Below are 13,633 nucleotides of genomic sequence, written 5' to 3' on the forward strand. Positions count from 1 at the left end.
ATATGGGAGTAAATGAAGGCTGATCGTGTAAACAAAAAGAAAGAGGCTTTAAAAACAGACAGTGGTGCAAAGGGGTAACTGTGGAAACCTTGCAGAAGAGAAATCTTGTTATTCAAGATGGAGACAGCGTGTGTTGTAACAGATTGGTGGTATTACCTTCAACCAGTCACGGCACATGGCTGCTCCTCCCTGAGCCTGGTTCTGTTGGAGGTTTCTTCCTGTTAAAAGAGCGTTTTTCCTTCCCACTGTCACCAAGTGCATCCTGAAAGCTGTTTGTTTCTGTATTACCTTTACCTTACAATATAAAACCCCTCGATGCAACTTGTCATTGTCGTGATAGCACTAAATAAATTCAATTCAATTGAAAAAATTCAATTGCTGAAACAATTTTTCGCAACGTTTTCTTCTTTTTTGCTTGACGTCTGTTTGCTGAAGCCAAAAATGTTCAAATAACGGATACGGCATTTCTATTTGGCACAAGCTGCTCAACTTACGAAGTTTGAGTTTTCCTCCGTGACGTTGCCATGTTGCAGATTCACAAGTCTACACACATTTTGTGTGTTTTCAAAGACACAGTTCATACCAGGGGAGTATTACTGGAACATTAAAACAAAACAAAAAAAAGGAGATAAATGACATGGGCAATTAGAGGTTTTGAATGTCAGTTTTGTTTTTGATTAACTGCCCAGTCCTAATGTGATTACACTTAAGTCTGGCAACAAAAAGGAATCAAATAAAATGTAAAGGTAGGAGTATCCTACAATACTCTGAACACACTTCTAAACTCCTTCCCTGATGTCTTCTTCAATCATTATGTTTCACTGTAGCCATTACTATTTGGTATTTTGGCAGACTTTGCCGAACTCCGGTGTGGTCTTTGCAACATGACCGCCTTTTACATTTGGGGAAAATCTAGAGAAAATGACACTACAGACAGAAATAATATAACCGGATGGTTTAAATGAATGACATAACTTTTCAGATGCACTGCAGCTGTACAAAAATGAGTGTTGCGTATAGAAAAGTGTAAAAAGGCTGAATTAAGCTCATACTTTGTTGCAGCAGAAACATCGAGGAAAATGTCAACAAATTTGATGAGCAACTGACTGAAATGACCACTAACAGCGGGATTACTATGAAGACGTATATTAATTACCTTCTAAAGGGGATTTTCTTCCTATTGGAAATCTACTTTAGCATTCCTCCTTTTGTAGAAGTTGGGCTTGCACTCAGTATTTTCATTTGCGAATTGTGATTTATCAAATTTGGAAAGCTGAGTGGAAATGGCAAAATTCAATCACATGCTCTCCTCAGAACAAAGTTGTTATGGTTGATGGATGTGGAAAATCTCTCCAGCAATAAATAAATCATGTGATAAATGGAAAAAGAAATGCACTTTTTGAGTAATTACTGACAGAGTTTCCATTGCTGCTTCAGGCTCATTGCACAACAGGCTCTCTCTTCCAAAAGCAGCCAGAGATTTGACATTGGTACTGTCACTCCTGTACATAACTCTTCATTAGTTGCTCAGTTACAATGCAGCCAAATGGATTTCTTTGTTTTGGTCTTTGCATGAAATACAGCTGGCACTAACTGACTCTGTAAAGGATAAACTAGTTACTCAAATCTAATCAGTGCTCGAAGGTCTCTGTTTTTCCATTTTTCTGCTGGATTTGTTTTGTTGCTCTGTGAAAGCTAAAGGGAGGAGAACACCCCCCCACCCCCCCACCCCCAACTCATATGTTATATTTTGTGTAAAAAAAAAAAAAAAAAAAATGGCAGACAGTTTGGAAGCAGGGACTGCTTTCCTGCCCCTCTACCTGCTTGACTTTTACAGCCCGTCTCCTGGGACCTCTCATCTTCTTATCGCTCTCCTCTTCCATCTATCTGACTGTCATCCGTCACTGAGTACGGGCGACTCCCAACTGTCTGTCAGAGAAAGCGTAAAAAGATGAAGAGGGTGGGCAGTGGAATAGAGGAAGAGCAGGATGGTGTTGAGCTGGAGAGGCAGAGAGAGAGAGAGAGACGCGAGGTAGAACATAAAACTGCGGGAGCTTGTAATAGTGTTTCCTAGACATTAATTAGCCGAAGTCATTCCTGTACAAACACACAGTAATAAAACTGATCCCCTCCTCTCCTCTTTTCCCCTCCTGTCTCCTCTCCTTACCTCTGGCTTCTTCTCTTTTCATCCCTAACTTTCCCCTCTTTTCTTGGTTATCCTCTCTTCCCTTTGTATCTCAGTCCTTTTATTTGGCTCTCTATTATTTCCCCCTTTTTTTTCCCAACCATGCATTTTTATTACCCCCCCAACCCCCCGCTCTTTTTTCATCTATTTGTCATCCTCTTTCTTTTCCACTACCATGTTTTTCGGCTGATGAGGAGCATGAAAACAGAGCAAAAGAAATGATGGAAGAAGTAAAAAGAGAAAGATTAAGGAGGAGTGGATTGCCCTTAGTCTCTGTCTTTCCTCCTCTGGTATTGCTGAAGGGGAAGACAAGATTCATGATGGCCTTGACTCACTGTCAACACACACTTACCCACACACACAGACGAACACACAGTTACAGTACAGGTTGAACTTGCACGCACACACGCGCACAGGCGCAAACATCCTTGCTCCATTGCATTATTTATTTGTGCTGGCTGGCAGACGGCAGAAGCAGCCAAGCAGTAGAAGCAAGGATGCCGCTTTTTACATATGGCCTTTTAATATACTGCACTTTCTCTCTCTCTCTCTCTCTCACACACACACACACACACACACACACACACACACACACACACACACACACACACACACACACACACACACACAGACCTCATCCCCGTCCGGCCTTGTCTTTCGTCTCTCTTTCCACTGACTGAAATTAATTTCACTTCCTTTTCTCTGTTTCTCTCCCTCTCACTGCTTGGCCCTGTCCTCTCTTCACATAACATAATTTTTGCTCTTCCTCTTCTCCCTCTGTCCTCTTCCTACACGCTGTCCTCTATTACTGATATATGTCACAAAATGTTGTGGAGAAAGTCAGGATTTGGTGATGCTAAACCCTAATAGCGTGATCCCTGACAAACTCCAGAAATTGCTAGCTTGTGAGTGAAAATACCTCGACGACTATGGATGTGTGTGCATTGAAATGAAAATAAACAAATTTGCGCTCTCCTAGGGATGAATTTGAGTAATCTTGCATTTTCCATCATTAAGTGAAAACTGAAATTCATAATAACTCTGGAAATTGACCGAATTGCTGAAGAACTAATGGGAATCCAGTCACCCTTAGCTGCACTTCATTTAGTGAACTGTAGTTACTGCTACTTAACAAATGTTAGCACTCTGAGATGAAAACCTAAGGTGGTAAACATGTCACAGTGATCACTCACTTAGCTCCAAGCACTACCGTGCCTGAGTACAGCCTCAAAGTAGATCTGTAGTCTTCTTATTTACTTATCCTTTGATCGGATTTTGATAAGATGACTCCTGATTAAATTGGGAGACTCTGGCGGGTTTAGATTGTTTTATTGTTTTTTTCAGGGATTTTGATGTGTTGCACCTCAGAGATAGTAAAGAGAGGCTTCCCCACACAGTTATACTGCCAGTCCAGGGACAGAGTGAGCTACTTTAAGGTTACAGTTTTTATTGCTGTTCACTGAAACTGAGCCTTGATAATAATGCTGCACACTGAACAGCTGGCAAAAGTGTTTTTAATATCAGTGTACGGGTTATGACTGGCTGTTAATACAGCCATGCCTCATACAGGCAGCACCGGCATTAATGTAGGTGTTAAAAAAGCTTGTGTGTCTGTGCACACTGGTGGATGTGTGTCGTCAGATTATGTGTCTCTTTGTTCCGTCCCACATGTGCTGGGCCAGAGAGGAAGAGGATGCCTGGGGAGTTTTGACTTTGTCTTGTGATGCTTAAGCTAATTGAATGTATGAAAGTATGATCATAGGGAATAATGGTGGTAGGTTAATAAGGAAGATCATTAGTTGGCATGCAAGCTGTCTTTTCTGTGTACAGGATAACTAGAATCAAACCATTACAGTGATCACGTTTGAATGGATGAACAGAAATGAAATGTTCATCTACCTGTCGCACCAGATGGTGACCACTCCACAAAGAGTCCCTTTGACTGTTTGAGTCATCTGAAATCCTGGATGGCAAAAAAAAAAGTGCTTTCACTGAATGACCCTTTCAAGCTCTACAAACATTCTCACCGAGGCATCGATATTGGTCTTTTATCCAGCCGCGTCCAATTTACTGTTAAAAATCTTGGTGTTTTTTATGGGTAGCTCCTTGACTTTTAACAATCAAACCAGGAATGTTGTGACGGTCAGCTTTTATCAGCGGAGAATCATCACTAAGTCAAAGCCAGTGATGTAGAAACAGTTATCGACGACTTGGCACCTCTTGGCTTGACTGCTGCAGCTCCCTGTGTGTAGGATTGACAGTTTCCACCTTGATTGGAGATGGTTCAAACTGCAGCTGCTCAACGCTTAACCGGTGCAAAGAAAAGAGAGCACATCACTCCTGTTTTCACACAGCTGCACTGGCTACCAGTGAAGTTTAGAATAGACTTTAAAGTTGTATTTTTTTTTTTTTATAGAGTCCTCCATGGATTATCTCCACAGTGCATTGCAGATCTTAAACTCAGTATTTTGCCTCCAGGTCAATGAGTCCATCATCCCAACAACTTCTCTCAGTGCCCTCCTCTCGCCCAGGCAGCTGGGCCTTTGCTGTTATTGGCCCCAGGCTCTGGAAAACTTTTCCTTCCGACAAAAGAACCTGCTCAACAATTGAGAATTTTAAATAAACTCTAAAGAGCTACCAGTTTTTGCTTTTTTTATTTTCTTTCAACATCTGTTGTTTCAAAATGCGCTATATAAAAAAAAACAACATTTTATATTAAGTGTCCATATTGTTAACCATGTGCTATGGGAAGCTATGCTGTGCCTCGGTGGTTTGTTACCAGACTTTTTGGATGTTGCTAGAGGAGGTTATTGTAGATCAGATCCAAGCTAAAAAAGCCTTGAAGTCCAGTTTAGCTGTCCCTTTTCAGGTCCAGGTCCAAAGAAGAGTGGCTTCTATTGTTATCTTTGTCAGCAGAGTCAGCACTTTGCGCTGCCGTTGTTGCTTTTGTAAAGTAAACTGCTGGTCAGTAGTGGTTATGGCAAACCGGCAATCTTCTGCAGGCTCTTGCATGGCTGCAGTTGGAAGGTTGCTGAGCGTGGCCGCTTGCAGAGCACGCAGAGGAGATCATGGGCAGGTGAAGTCATAGTGGGCCTCACTGTCCTCAAAACAGAGCAGTGGATGAGCAGAAGTGGGCACCCTTGGTTTTGTTAGACTGGCATTTAGAGGATGGTCAACATTGGATAGCCACATTGCAGATGCAGGAGGTGACTGCTACGTCTTAAAGTAAAAATTCCATTCACATTGTACAAGCGAATGAATTCATCTGCGGGCTTTCTCGTGGTCCACTGGGAGACTTAAACTCCATCTCCATCCGTCGCTTTCTTGCTCATTTTTATCTCCACCCAGTTTTGCTTCTGTTATCTCTCTTTTAACTCCATTTTTCGTCTTACAAGTCTGTTTTTCTTCATCGTGTCTCTTAGGTCAAAATAGAGAAGATAAAAACACACATTGGGGATGGAGAGATGGAGAGGAAGGAGGGATGGAGGGAGGGGAGGGAGATGGGGAGGTTAATAGAGAGACAGATGGAGAAGAGGGGCTAATATAGCAGGGATAAGGAGGCTTAGAAAGTAATGATAAAATGCAGAGTGAAGTCATACGGTTGATTTGGCACCACTGCGAGGGAGTGTTGCTTGTTTTTTGTTTTTTTTTATGTGTGTGTGTGGCTTTGTGTGTTTATGCCTGTGTGTTCTTGACTGATGTCCTTGACTATATGACTGATAATATCGCTGCTTCAGGTCCCTGGTAAAGCAGACGGAGAATTTATGTGTGTGCGTTCGCATTATGTGCAAGAACGATCGTGTCTGCTTGAATGCATCCACTCCCTCGTGTCCTCAAATGCCGCATCACACTCAGGCACACCTAGTTTGTTTTTGTAAAATCCTCCCAAGAATTGTACTTTTAATGATTTCATATTGGTTAATATCAATAATTTACCACCACTTGAGTTTATCAGTGTTCCACTTGCTTCTTCCTCCTTACCTTTTACTTCTTCTTTCATCTGTCCGTGTGTTTCAAAATGTTTTATTCCCCTTGCTTGCAACCATTCCTTACATCTCAGTCTGTCCCATTCAAGATGTGAGAAAGAGGCTGAATGAAAAGATGAGAGAAACCAGGAGACGCTTAAAATACACGAAACCCGCTGAGTGAGAGATGCTAGGATGCACGGTTGTAGTGAAATGACACGTCCCTTCCCTCTCTGTGTCATCTGAAGTAACATCAGTTGATGGTGTCACATATGGTTCACCTTCAAGTTTGTATTTGCACTAAAACGTAATGCACTGCAATCATTTTTAATTGCAGAGGGAAGAAACACCGACTGTGTGGTGCGCTGCTGGAATACTGGAGCAGCAAATCCCGTCCCTGTCATCCAGTAAAACTTTAAAAGGACTCCAGAGTCTATGACCGAGTACCCAAGAGAGCCAAAGACATTAAGTGCAACAAAATCTGGGATTTATACTTTACTAGACAAATGCATCTCAGTGCCGTTGCACATCTGTTCTCAGTGTTGTGTTGCCTGATCAAATGTTACACCAGTGTTTAGTGTCAGGCAGCCGTCAGCAAAAGAAATTCAAAAGATGCATAATTTTGAGGCCGCAAGAGATTTATGGTAAATCTGAGCTGGGAAGTCAAACACAAGCCTGACATTTTGTTGTTGTAAGTAACGGCTTTATCATGAGCAGTCTGAGCCTACAGGCTGTGAGGATCATTGAGGATCACTTAGGCCCTGAGACGGGGCTTGACTGACTGGAGGCTACTGAAGGAAAATGCATTGCATAACATGGCATCAGTCATCGTGAAAACGGTCTGCCTTTGGAACCGCACCAGGCTTCCATGTTTTTGGGGTTTTTTTGTGTCACAGGTTATCTCTGGCCACGAGCATTGTTTTCCTGTGCATTAGTTGCAGTTTTGGAGTTACATGCTGGCTTTCTGTTTAAGTAAGACCCAAGAGCTGTTGAATATATTATGGGTAGTTTAAAAATATTGTGTTGTTATTGTGGGGTTTTCTGTGGGCCTAATGGTTGCACATGCTGTGACCAAACTGGTCTACAGTTTCATTCCCAGCTGGGGCTTTTGCTCTGTGTTCTAACCTTTTTTCTACCCTGACTTTGTCTCTCTCAACACTGTGCTAAAAATGATATATTCAAGAATTGTGCAAGAGAGTCAATAGTAAGTGTTAAATACGGTCTACTTTGAGGTGCTGTATAATATTTAGATTTGTAAACTCATATCAATATAAAGATTTATAAGATTTGTTTTTGCTGAAAGACACAGGCAGAAATTAGAAGATTGAAGAAAATAACAAAGCAGGGCGAGACTGTGTTAAAATCACAAACCATGCATAATATGGGTCACTGGTTCAGAAAGATATCTGACTCTGGATGCTTCCCAGTTTTTCTTATTGATGTTCTGTTGTGTACATGTAAACATGTGCCATTTTGCAGTAACTCACAATATTAAAGAATGATTCTGGATCCAAAAATCCCTTTTCAATTGGGCCAAGTCCCACCTTGGTAAAACCTAGCCAATCACACGACCTTCTTGCATTTTTTTTCTCTTCTTCTGTAAAGGTATTTCGTACTGACTTCATCACTGCCATGAAGCTGCCGGACTCAGCCCAGCTCGGCCCAGACGACTTCTACGTGCTTTCAGACCCTTGGAGACAAGAGTGGGAGAAGGGAGTGCAGGTCCCAGCCAACCTAGAGGCCATACCGGAGCCTGTGGTCAGGTAGGAAATACACAGAGAACACACCGATAAACACCCAAACCCATGCAGTAGTTTGGTATTTAGTACCAAAGGTATTTTTTCTTTTGTTCTCCATTTCATTAAAGCCTGAAAGGCAGATTTAATCTGCATTGCTCTTGTAAGCACTAACAGCTGCCAATGGGGACATGAAGTTGCTGCCTTTAAAGAGATCTTGGAAAAGTTTTGCATTTGAACTTTTGTTTGGCATGACTAATTGTTTTTCTTTTTTCTTTTTGGAATATTGTTAGATTGTAGATTTTGTTGCAAAGTTCATACAACTGTGAAAATTAAATTTGCTAAGGTAATTTTGATAAGCTCTTGTAAATGTGGCTAAACGAGCAGACGAGATGCCTGAAGTTCCAAAGAGCTTTTGCTGGAATGATTAAAAATAACAAACAAAGGGCAATTTTTTTATTTTTTTTTGGGGGGGGGGGGCAATTAAAGTGTAATAACAGGTGTGGGAAGCCTTTACATAATTACATTTCCTGCAATTACACTAATTAGCAATACATTTGAAATGGAAAATATGCACACTCACTCCTGCACACGGAAATCTACAAAGGTATAAAGTGAGACGCTTTAGCTTTCTGTGCTTCAGTTCATTCATCCGTAAAAACACACACACACACACACACACACACACACACACACACACACACACACACACACACACACACACACACACACACACACACACACACACACACAACATCAAGCTGGTAGGCAGATGTGTACAGGCATGCACTTTGACCCACTTACATTCACTCCCATACTGTAAATTAGTCGCCTTTTTCTCTTTCTCCCTCTGTGTGTCTCTCTTATGGCGGTAGTCTCTCCAACTCTCTAGTACTACTGCAGCTGCTTCACGTGCCCGTGTGGTTTGTTTGGTGTTCTAGGAACTAATAAAAATGCTCAGACTGCCTGGTAATGCCTGTTGCACAGACATGCCATACTGTGAGGCCACACACGCACTGGCAAGCACACACAAGTGTTCAGTCTTTTTGAGAGACGGAGAAATAAACGAGTTATCGAGTCATGACTTATCCTCTTCAAACCTTCTGCATCCATGAATGCTTCCCCCCCAATTTACATGGCTCAAGAACCCCAGTCACAGAAAATTATTAAACAAAAATATAGAGGCAGTGGGGTTTTTTTTGTTTTTGTTTTTTTACAGGAACATGGAGTAGGTGAAGAGGTGACACACATGTTGGTTAGAGGAAAGCAAAAAATTCCTACCATGGTAGATGTTTCTCATCTTTTTTTGTTTTTTTCCACTCTTGACTCAAGTTAAAAATATTTGTCCACTATTTAAAGCTGTTGGAGGCATTTTGTTTGTTCTAAATTGTTTTTAATTATTCAAGGGCTAAACTGGAAGAAAAATCACCATCTTGCCCCAAGTTTATCAGCGAGAGGTCCTAGGTCTGAATCACGGACAAGCCCCCAATTAATGAAATGGAATATCTATGGGGGACTAATGCAGTACATGAAAAACTCCTGTCTACTTTAAATCCCAAGTAGCCACAAGAAAAACTTGAGTAAATCAACAGGTGTTGTATTTATTAAGTAATAGTTTCAGAGGAATGGTTTAGGTTGAGCCTTTTGGAGACCAAAGATAGAGAGGCAAGGCTGAGATAATTTAGACATAGTGAAAATATTGGCCAAAGGATGTTGAAAATGGAGCTGCTAAGCAGAACGAAAAGAGGAGGATGTCAGAGAAGATTCATGAATGAATGTAGTGAAGAGGGACATGCCGAGGGTTGGTGTGACAGAACAGGATGCTGGGATGGGGTGAGATGGAAGCGTATGATCTGCTATTACGACCCATAAAGGGACCAGCCAAAAGACGAAGACATAGTAGTTTCACAAATTCAGGAGTACAAATCAATGTCAGAATGAGCCAAGGCCAAAATAACAAACAAGGAAAAACTGTCTACACTCCAAACTGAGATAACTTACTCATAAGAAACAAACCAGAAAGCAACAGCAGTGGCTCACTACCTATCATAAACAAGAGAAAACTATTCAAAAACGTGGCAGCTCAGCCTTATCCACTCCTTTAAATGCAAATCTTAAAATAGAAGTTGGAAATAGACCCAAGTGTTTCTGGGGGGAAGTTGGAAAAGTGAATAATCCTCTACCCAGATGCCATCTTGGCTCCTTATGTGTATGATAATCATGTTGGTGCCAGTCGCCTTTGAGCTGTACATGGGCCATACCATATCGAGGTACCTACACATTCAAATTAGCTTATTCTTTTTCACACTATTGAGATGTTCTCCCATGTACTTTAAATGGATTACTTGTAAGTCTATGAAGGTGCATCAGCATGTTAGAGGACTTATTTGCACACTAATCATTATGTTATGAGTAAATTGATTTATTTTAAATTAAATAACCTCAATAATTACTTGCTGTACCGATTGTTTAGCTATTTGAGGCAATAACCTTTTTCCCTAGCTGTTTAAGGACTAGACTGGAAAGAAATCACTGCGATGCTCGAAGTTCAGAAGTGGCTGCAGGTCAGGAGGCAGCAGGGATGTTCACAAGGCTGGGGGTTGATTACAAGCTCAGTCTCTTACCTGTATCACAGTGTTGTTTGGCAACACTCTGAACACCCATTATATTATTTTGCACATTCATGGTCGCCATGAATAGAATTGAAGTAATTATTTTTCATTAACCATTCAGCCACTCCCTTATAAATAAAACAGAAATTTTTAGGATCATGACAGCAGAAAAGGGAGTTGGAATGGTCTAATGCCATGTCTAATAGCGATATCTCTCAGTACGCAGTTTTGATAACAAACAGTTTGTCTTTCAGTTTTACTTTCTTTTCAATTTGAAATCAGACAAAAGAATGAATGAGTCTGACTGCAGGCAGAAGACAAATGTTATAAATAATAGAACAGGAAACGGGAAAAAATCTGGTCATCTATGAGGTTTGACAGGATTGCTGTGCCACCCTTACTGTTTGCATTGCTTACCAGGTTAATATCATTTGTGACATATACACACACGCTCATGCTTATAAGCAATATGGCGCTAACAGATTGAACAGGGCCTGGAGGCAGAGAGATAGATGAGCATATTGGGAGAGAAAGAGAAACGCATAAAAGAGATAGTTGAGGATAGATGGATGCATGCGGGCATATCTATTATCTTGTATGTGATAGGACGAAGAAGGGATTTACTGTGACGCTGAAATGGAGTGATGATGGATGAATGGTGGGATAGTGTTAAAGAAGAGTAAGTGTGAGTGAGCTGATGGTCTCTGTCAGAGCCCCCGACGTTCATCCTTTTTTTTCCCCTCTCGTGTGTCACTTTGACGCCCCTCGTTTTTTCCTCTTCCTCTTTCCTATCCTTTCCTCTCCACACTTCGTTCTGCGATATGCTTGGTCTGAAACTGATCCCTGTGATTTCCTAGGTTTTACCCATATACGAGCCCCTGCGGTCAGGCAGAATCGGTGGTAGGAGAGCTTATTTTCACAGAGTAAGTGATGATGATGCTGAGACATTTTTTAGGTAAAAGGTCACAAGTAAATGCAATTACCAGACTGTAAGGATACCTCTTTAAGCTCTCAGTTTATGCAGCTTATCAACATAAATCACTGCTATTAGAACATTTTTAGTTAGAAATGACTTGTAAGATTGTGGGAAAATAGTTGTTTTTTTTTGTCTGCTATTTGCTTTAGTGCTTTTATGGGCAGCTGTTGCTTTGTTCGTTGTCGCTTGAAAGGTCACCAGTAAACAATGAGCTTCTTCTGTCTTTTAAATTCATTACAAACAAGTTAATAGCAGAGGTTGTCGCCCACGTAGAACAAGACATATGGCCAATAAGGCTGTTATGGCTTGTCAGCTGAAGAAAGATTAAACATAAATTCCATAGTAGGTTTTTTTTTTCATTCTCATTTGATAAATTTGATAACAAGTATACATTGTATAGCACACAAATATTTTTAAGGAACTCATTCATCAAAAAAAGTACTTACAGCAATAACTACTGCAGGGTTACCATTAAAAATTAAGAGTGATGCTTGGGTGTTTCTATGTCAAATTGTAAACAACACAAATTCAGTTAGAGGAGCACTCTTAAGTCTGTGTTGTTAAATATAAACAGCAGCCTTTTAGTTTAGCTTAGCAGATCACTAGCACTTGGAAGGAAAACTGGCTAACAGATAGTAGGAAGATATTCCTATAAGCACCAGTGTTTAAGAAAAATTAGAATTTCACCGTATGAGCAGATATAGCCCACAGACAACTATTTCCCAGAGGGCTGGGATATAAGCAGACCTTATAAATATAACCTGTAAAGTTCTGAAGGGAAAACAACCCTAAAAGGGATTTTTAAGGCTGACATGGAAATTAAAAATCAGATACAGATTTGGATACTGCTCCCGCACTAAAACGCAGTTCACCTTTTGTGGCCTCGCTGTTTCACTGATTTTTTTGGTGCAATTTTGCATGATTTTTTTTTTCCACAGCTCGTTGTTTTCTGCATCCTGATTGGCTGTAGACCATTGTCAATCCATCTCGTGCCGTGTCTCCAGTACAGTACAGAATGCGTTTAGCTTGCAAAATTTATACAAATCTTCGATCGCTAGCAGTGTGACTCTAAAGTGCCGTACTGTATGTTTGTACGTTTTCTCCCCAACAAACACAACAATACCGTAAATTCCGTATTGTTTTTTTAAATGCTTTTAAAATCCTAAAATCCTACCCTTGTATACTTTTAAAATTTGAAATAACCTGGTGCCCAGTTACTTAACAGACCTTCTCGACGTGTATTGCCCCAAGACAGCGCTCAGATCCTCTAATCAACTGCTCTTAGTGCAACAAAGGCAAATCAAGTTGGCTACTTCGCAGATTTCACCTATCACGGGTTATTTTTAGAACGTAACTACCGCGATAAACGAGGGACCACTGTATATTGGTCGATCTTTTCGTCACTTTCAGACAAATAAACAGATTTCACTAACATTTGCTATTTGTAAGCATTAATGAGCCCTTACAAAAAATAAAGTCTGTGGCTTAAAAAAATTCTTTGTTATTGTCAGAAATCTTAGATTGCTCATTTATGGTTTGCCCAACTCTGCTCAAATTAACTATGCAGCAACAACACTCATAACGTGGTTAAAAGGCATTTCTCTTATGTCTTCATTCTTACATTTTTATTGATTTGTTATTATAAATGCAGACACAAGTATATCGGTAGATATTTATATTCATATATAAGATGAGTGAATAATATTTTTAGTCAAAGGATCTTGCAAAGAAAAGCGTCTGGACTTCTTTAAGTTGCTTGAAGACGTTTCACCTCTCATCCGAGAAGCTTCTTTAGTTCTAAGGTCAAATGGTGGAGAGTCCCAGATATAAACCTAGTGGGAGTGACCCCCCACAGAGGGACAAAAGGACCCCCTGATGATCCTCTAATCGCCTGAGCCAAGGTGGGAAACTGGGTGTGGGACCCAATCAGCCAGAGTTTCGGGTGTGTTCATTGTGAAACCTGGCCCCACCTTATCATGCGAATTCCTGAGGTCAGATGGCCCAGGATGTGAGTGGGCGTTAAGGCGTCTGGGAAGGGATCTCAAAACTGGATTATAGATGGCAGAGAGTTGGTGTCGTAAAGGGCCATCTGACCTCAGGAATTTGCATGATAAGGTGGGGCCAGGTTTCACAATGAACACACCCGAAACTCTGGCTGA

General features: G+C 40.8%; 1 protein-coding gene across 3 annotated transcripts in view; it reads left to right on the top strand.

The window, feature by feature from the left end:
• Positions 1-13,633, top strand: part of jade2 (jade family PHD finger 2) — a 233,130-nt gene that overhangs the window by 64,437 nt on the left and 155,060 nt on the right. For all 3 annotated transcript variants that reach the window (XM_085364657.1, XM_085364658.1, XM_085364659.1), the window contains exon 4: positions 7,756-7,913. In XM_085364657.1, the coding sequence (XP_085220783.1) occupies positions 7,756-7,913 (158 nt within the window). The remainder of the gene's footprint in view (positions 1-7,755; positions 7,914-13,633) is intronic.

The sequence above is a fragment of the Diplotaxodon limnothrissa genome, linkage group LG10, assembly GCF_057381915.1.
Source record: "Diplotaxodon limnothrissa isolate DT_005_m linkage group LG10, D_limnothrissa_male_GT1.1, whole genome shotgun sequence".
In the NCBI taxonomy this organism is placed as follows: domain Eukaryota; kingdom Metazoa; phylum Chordata; class Actinopteri; order Cichliformes; family Cichlidae; genus Diplotaxodon; species Diplotaxodon limnothrissa.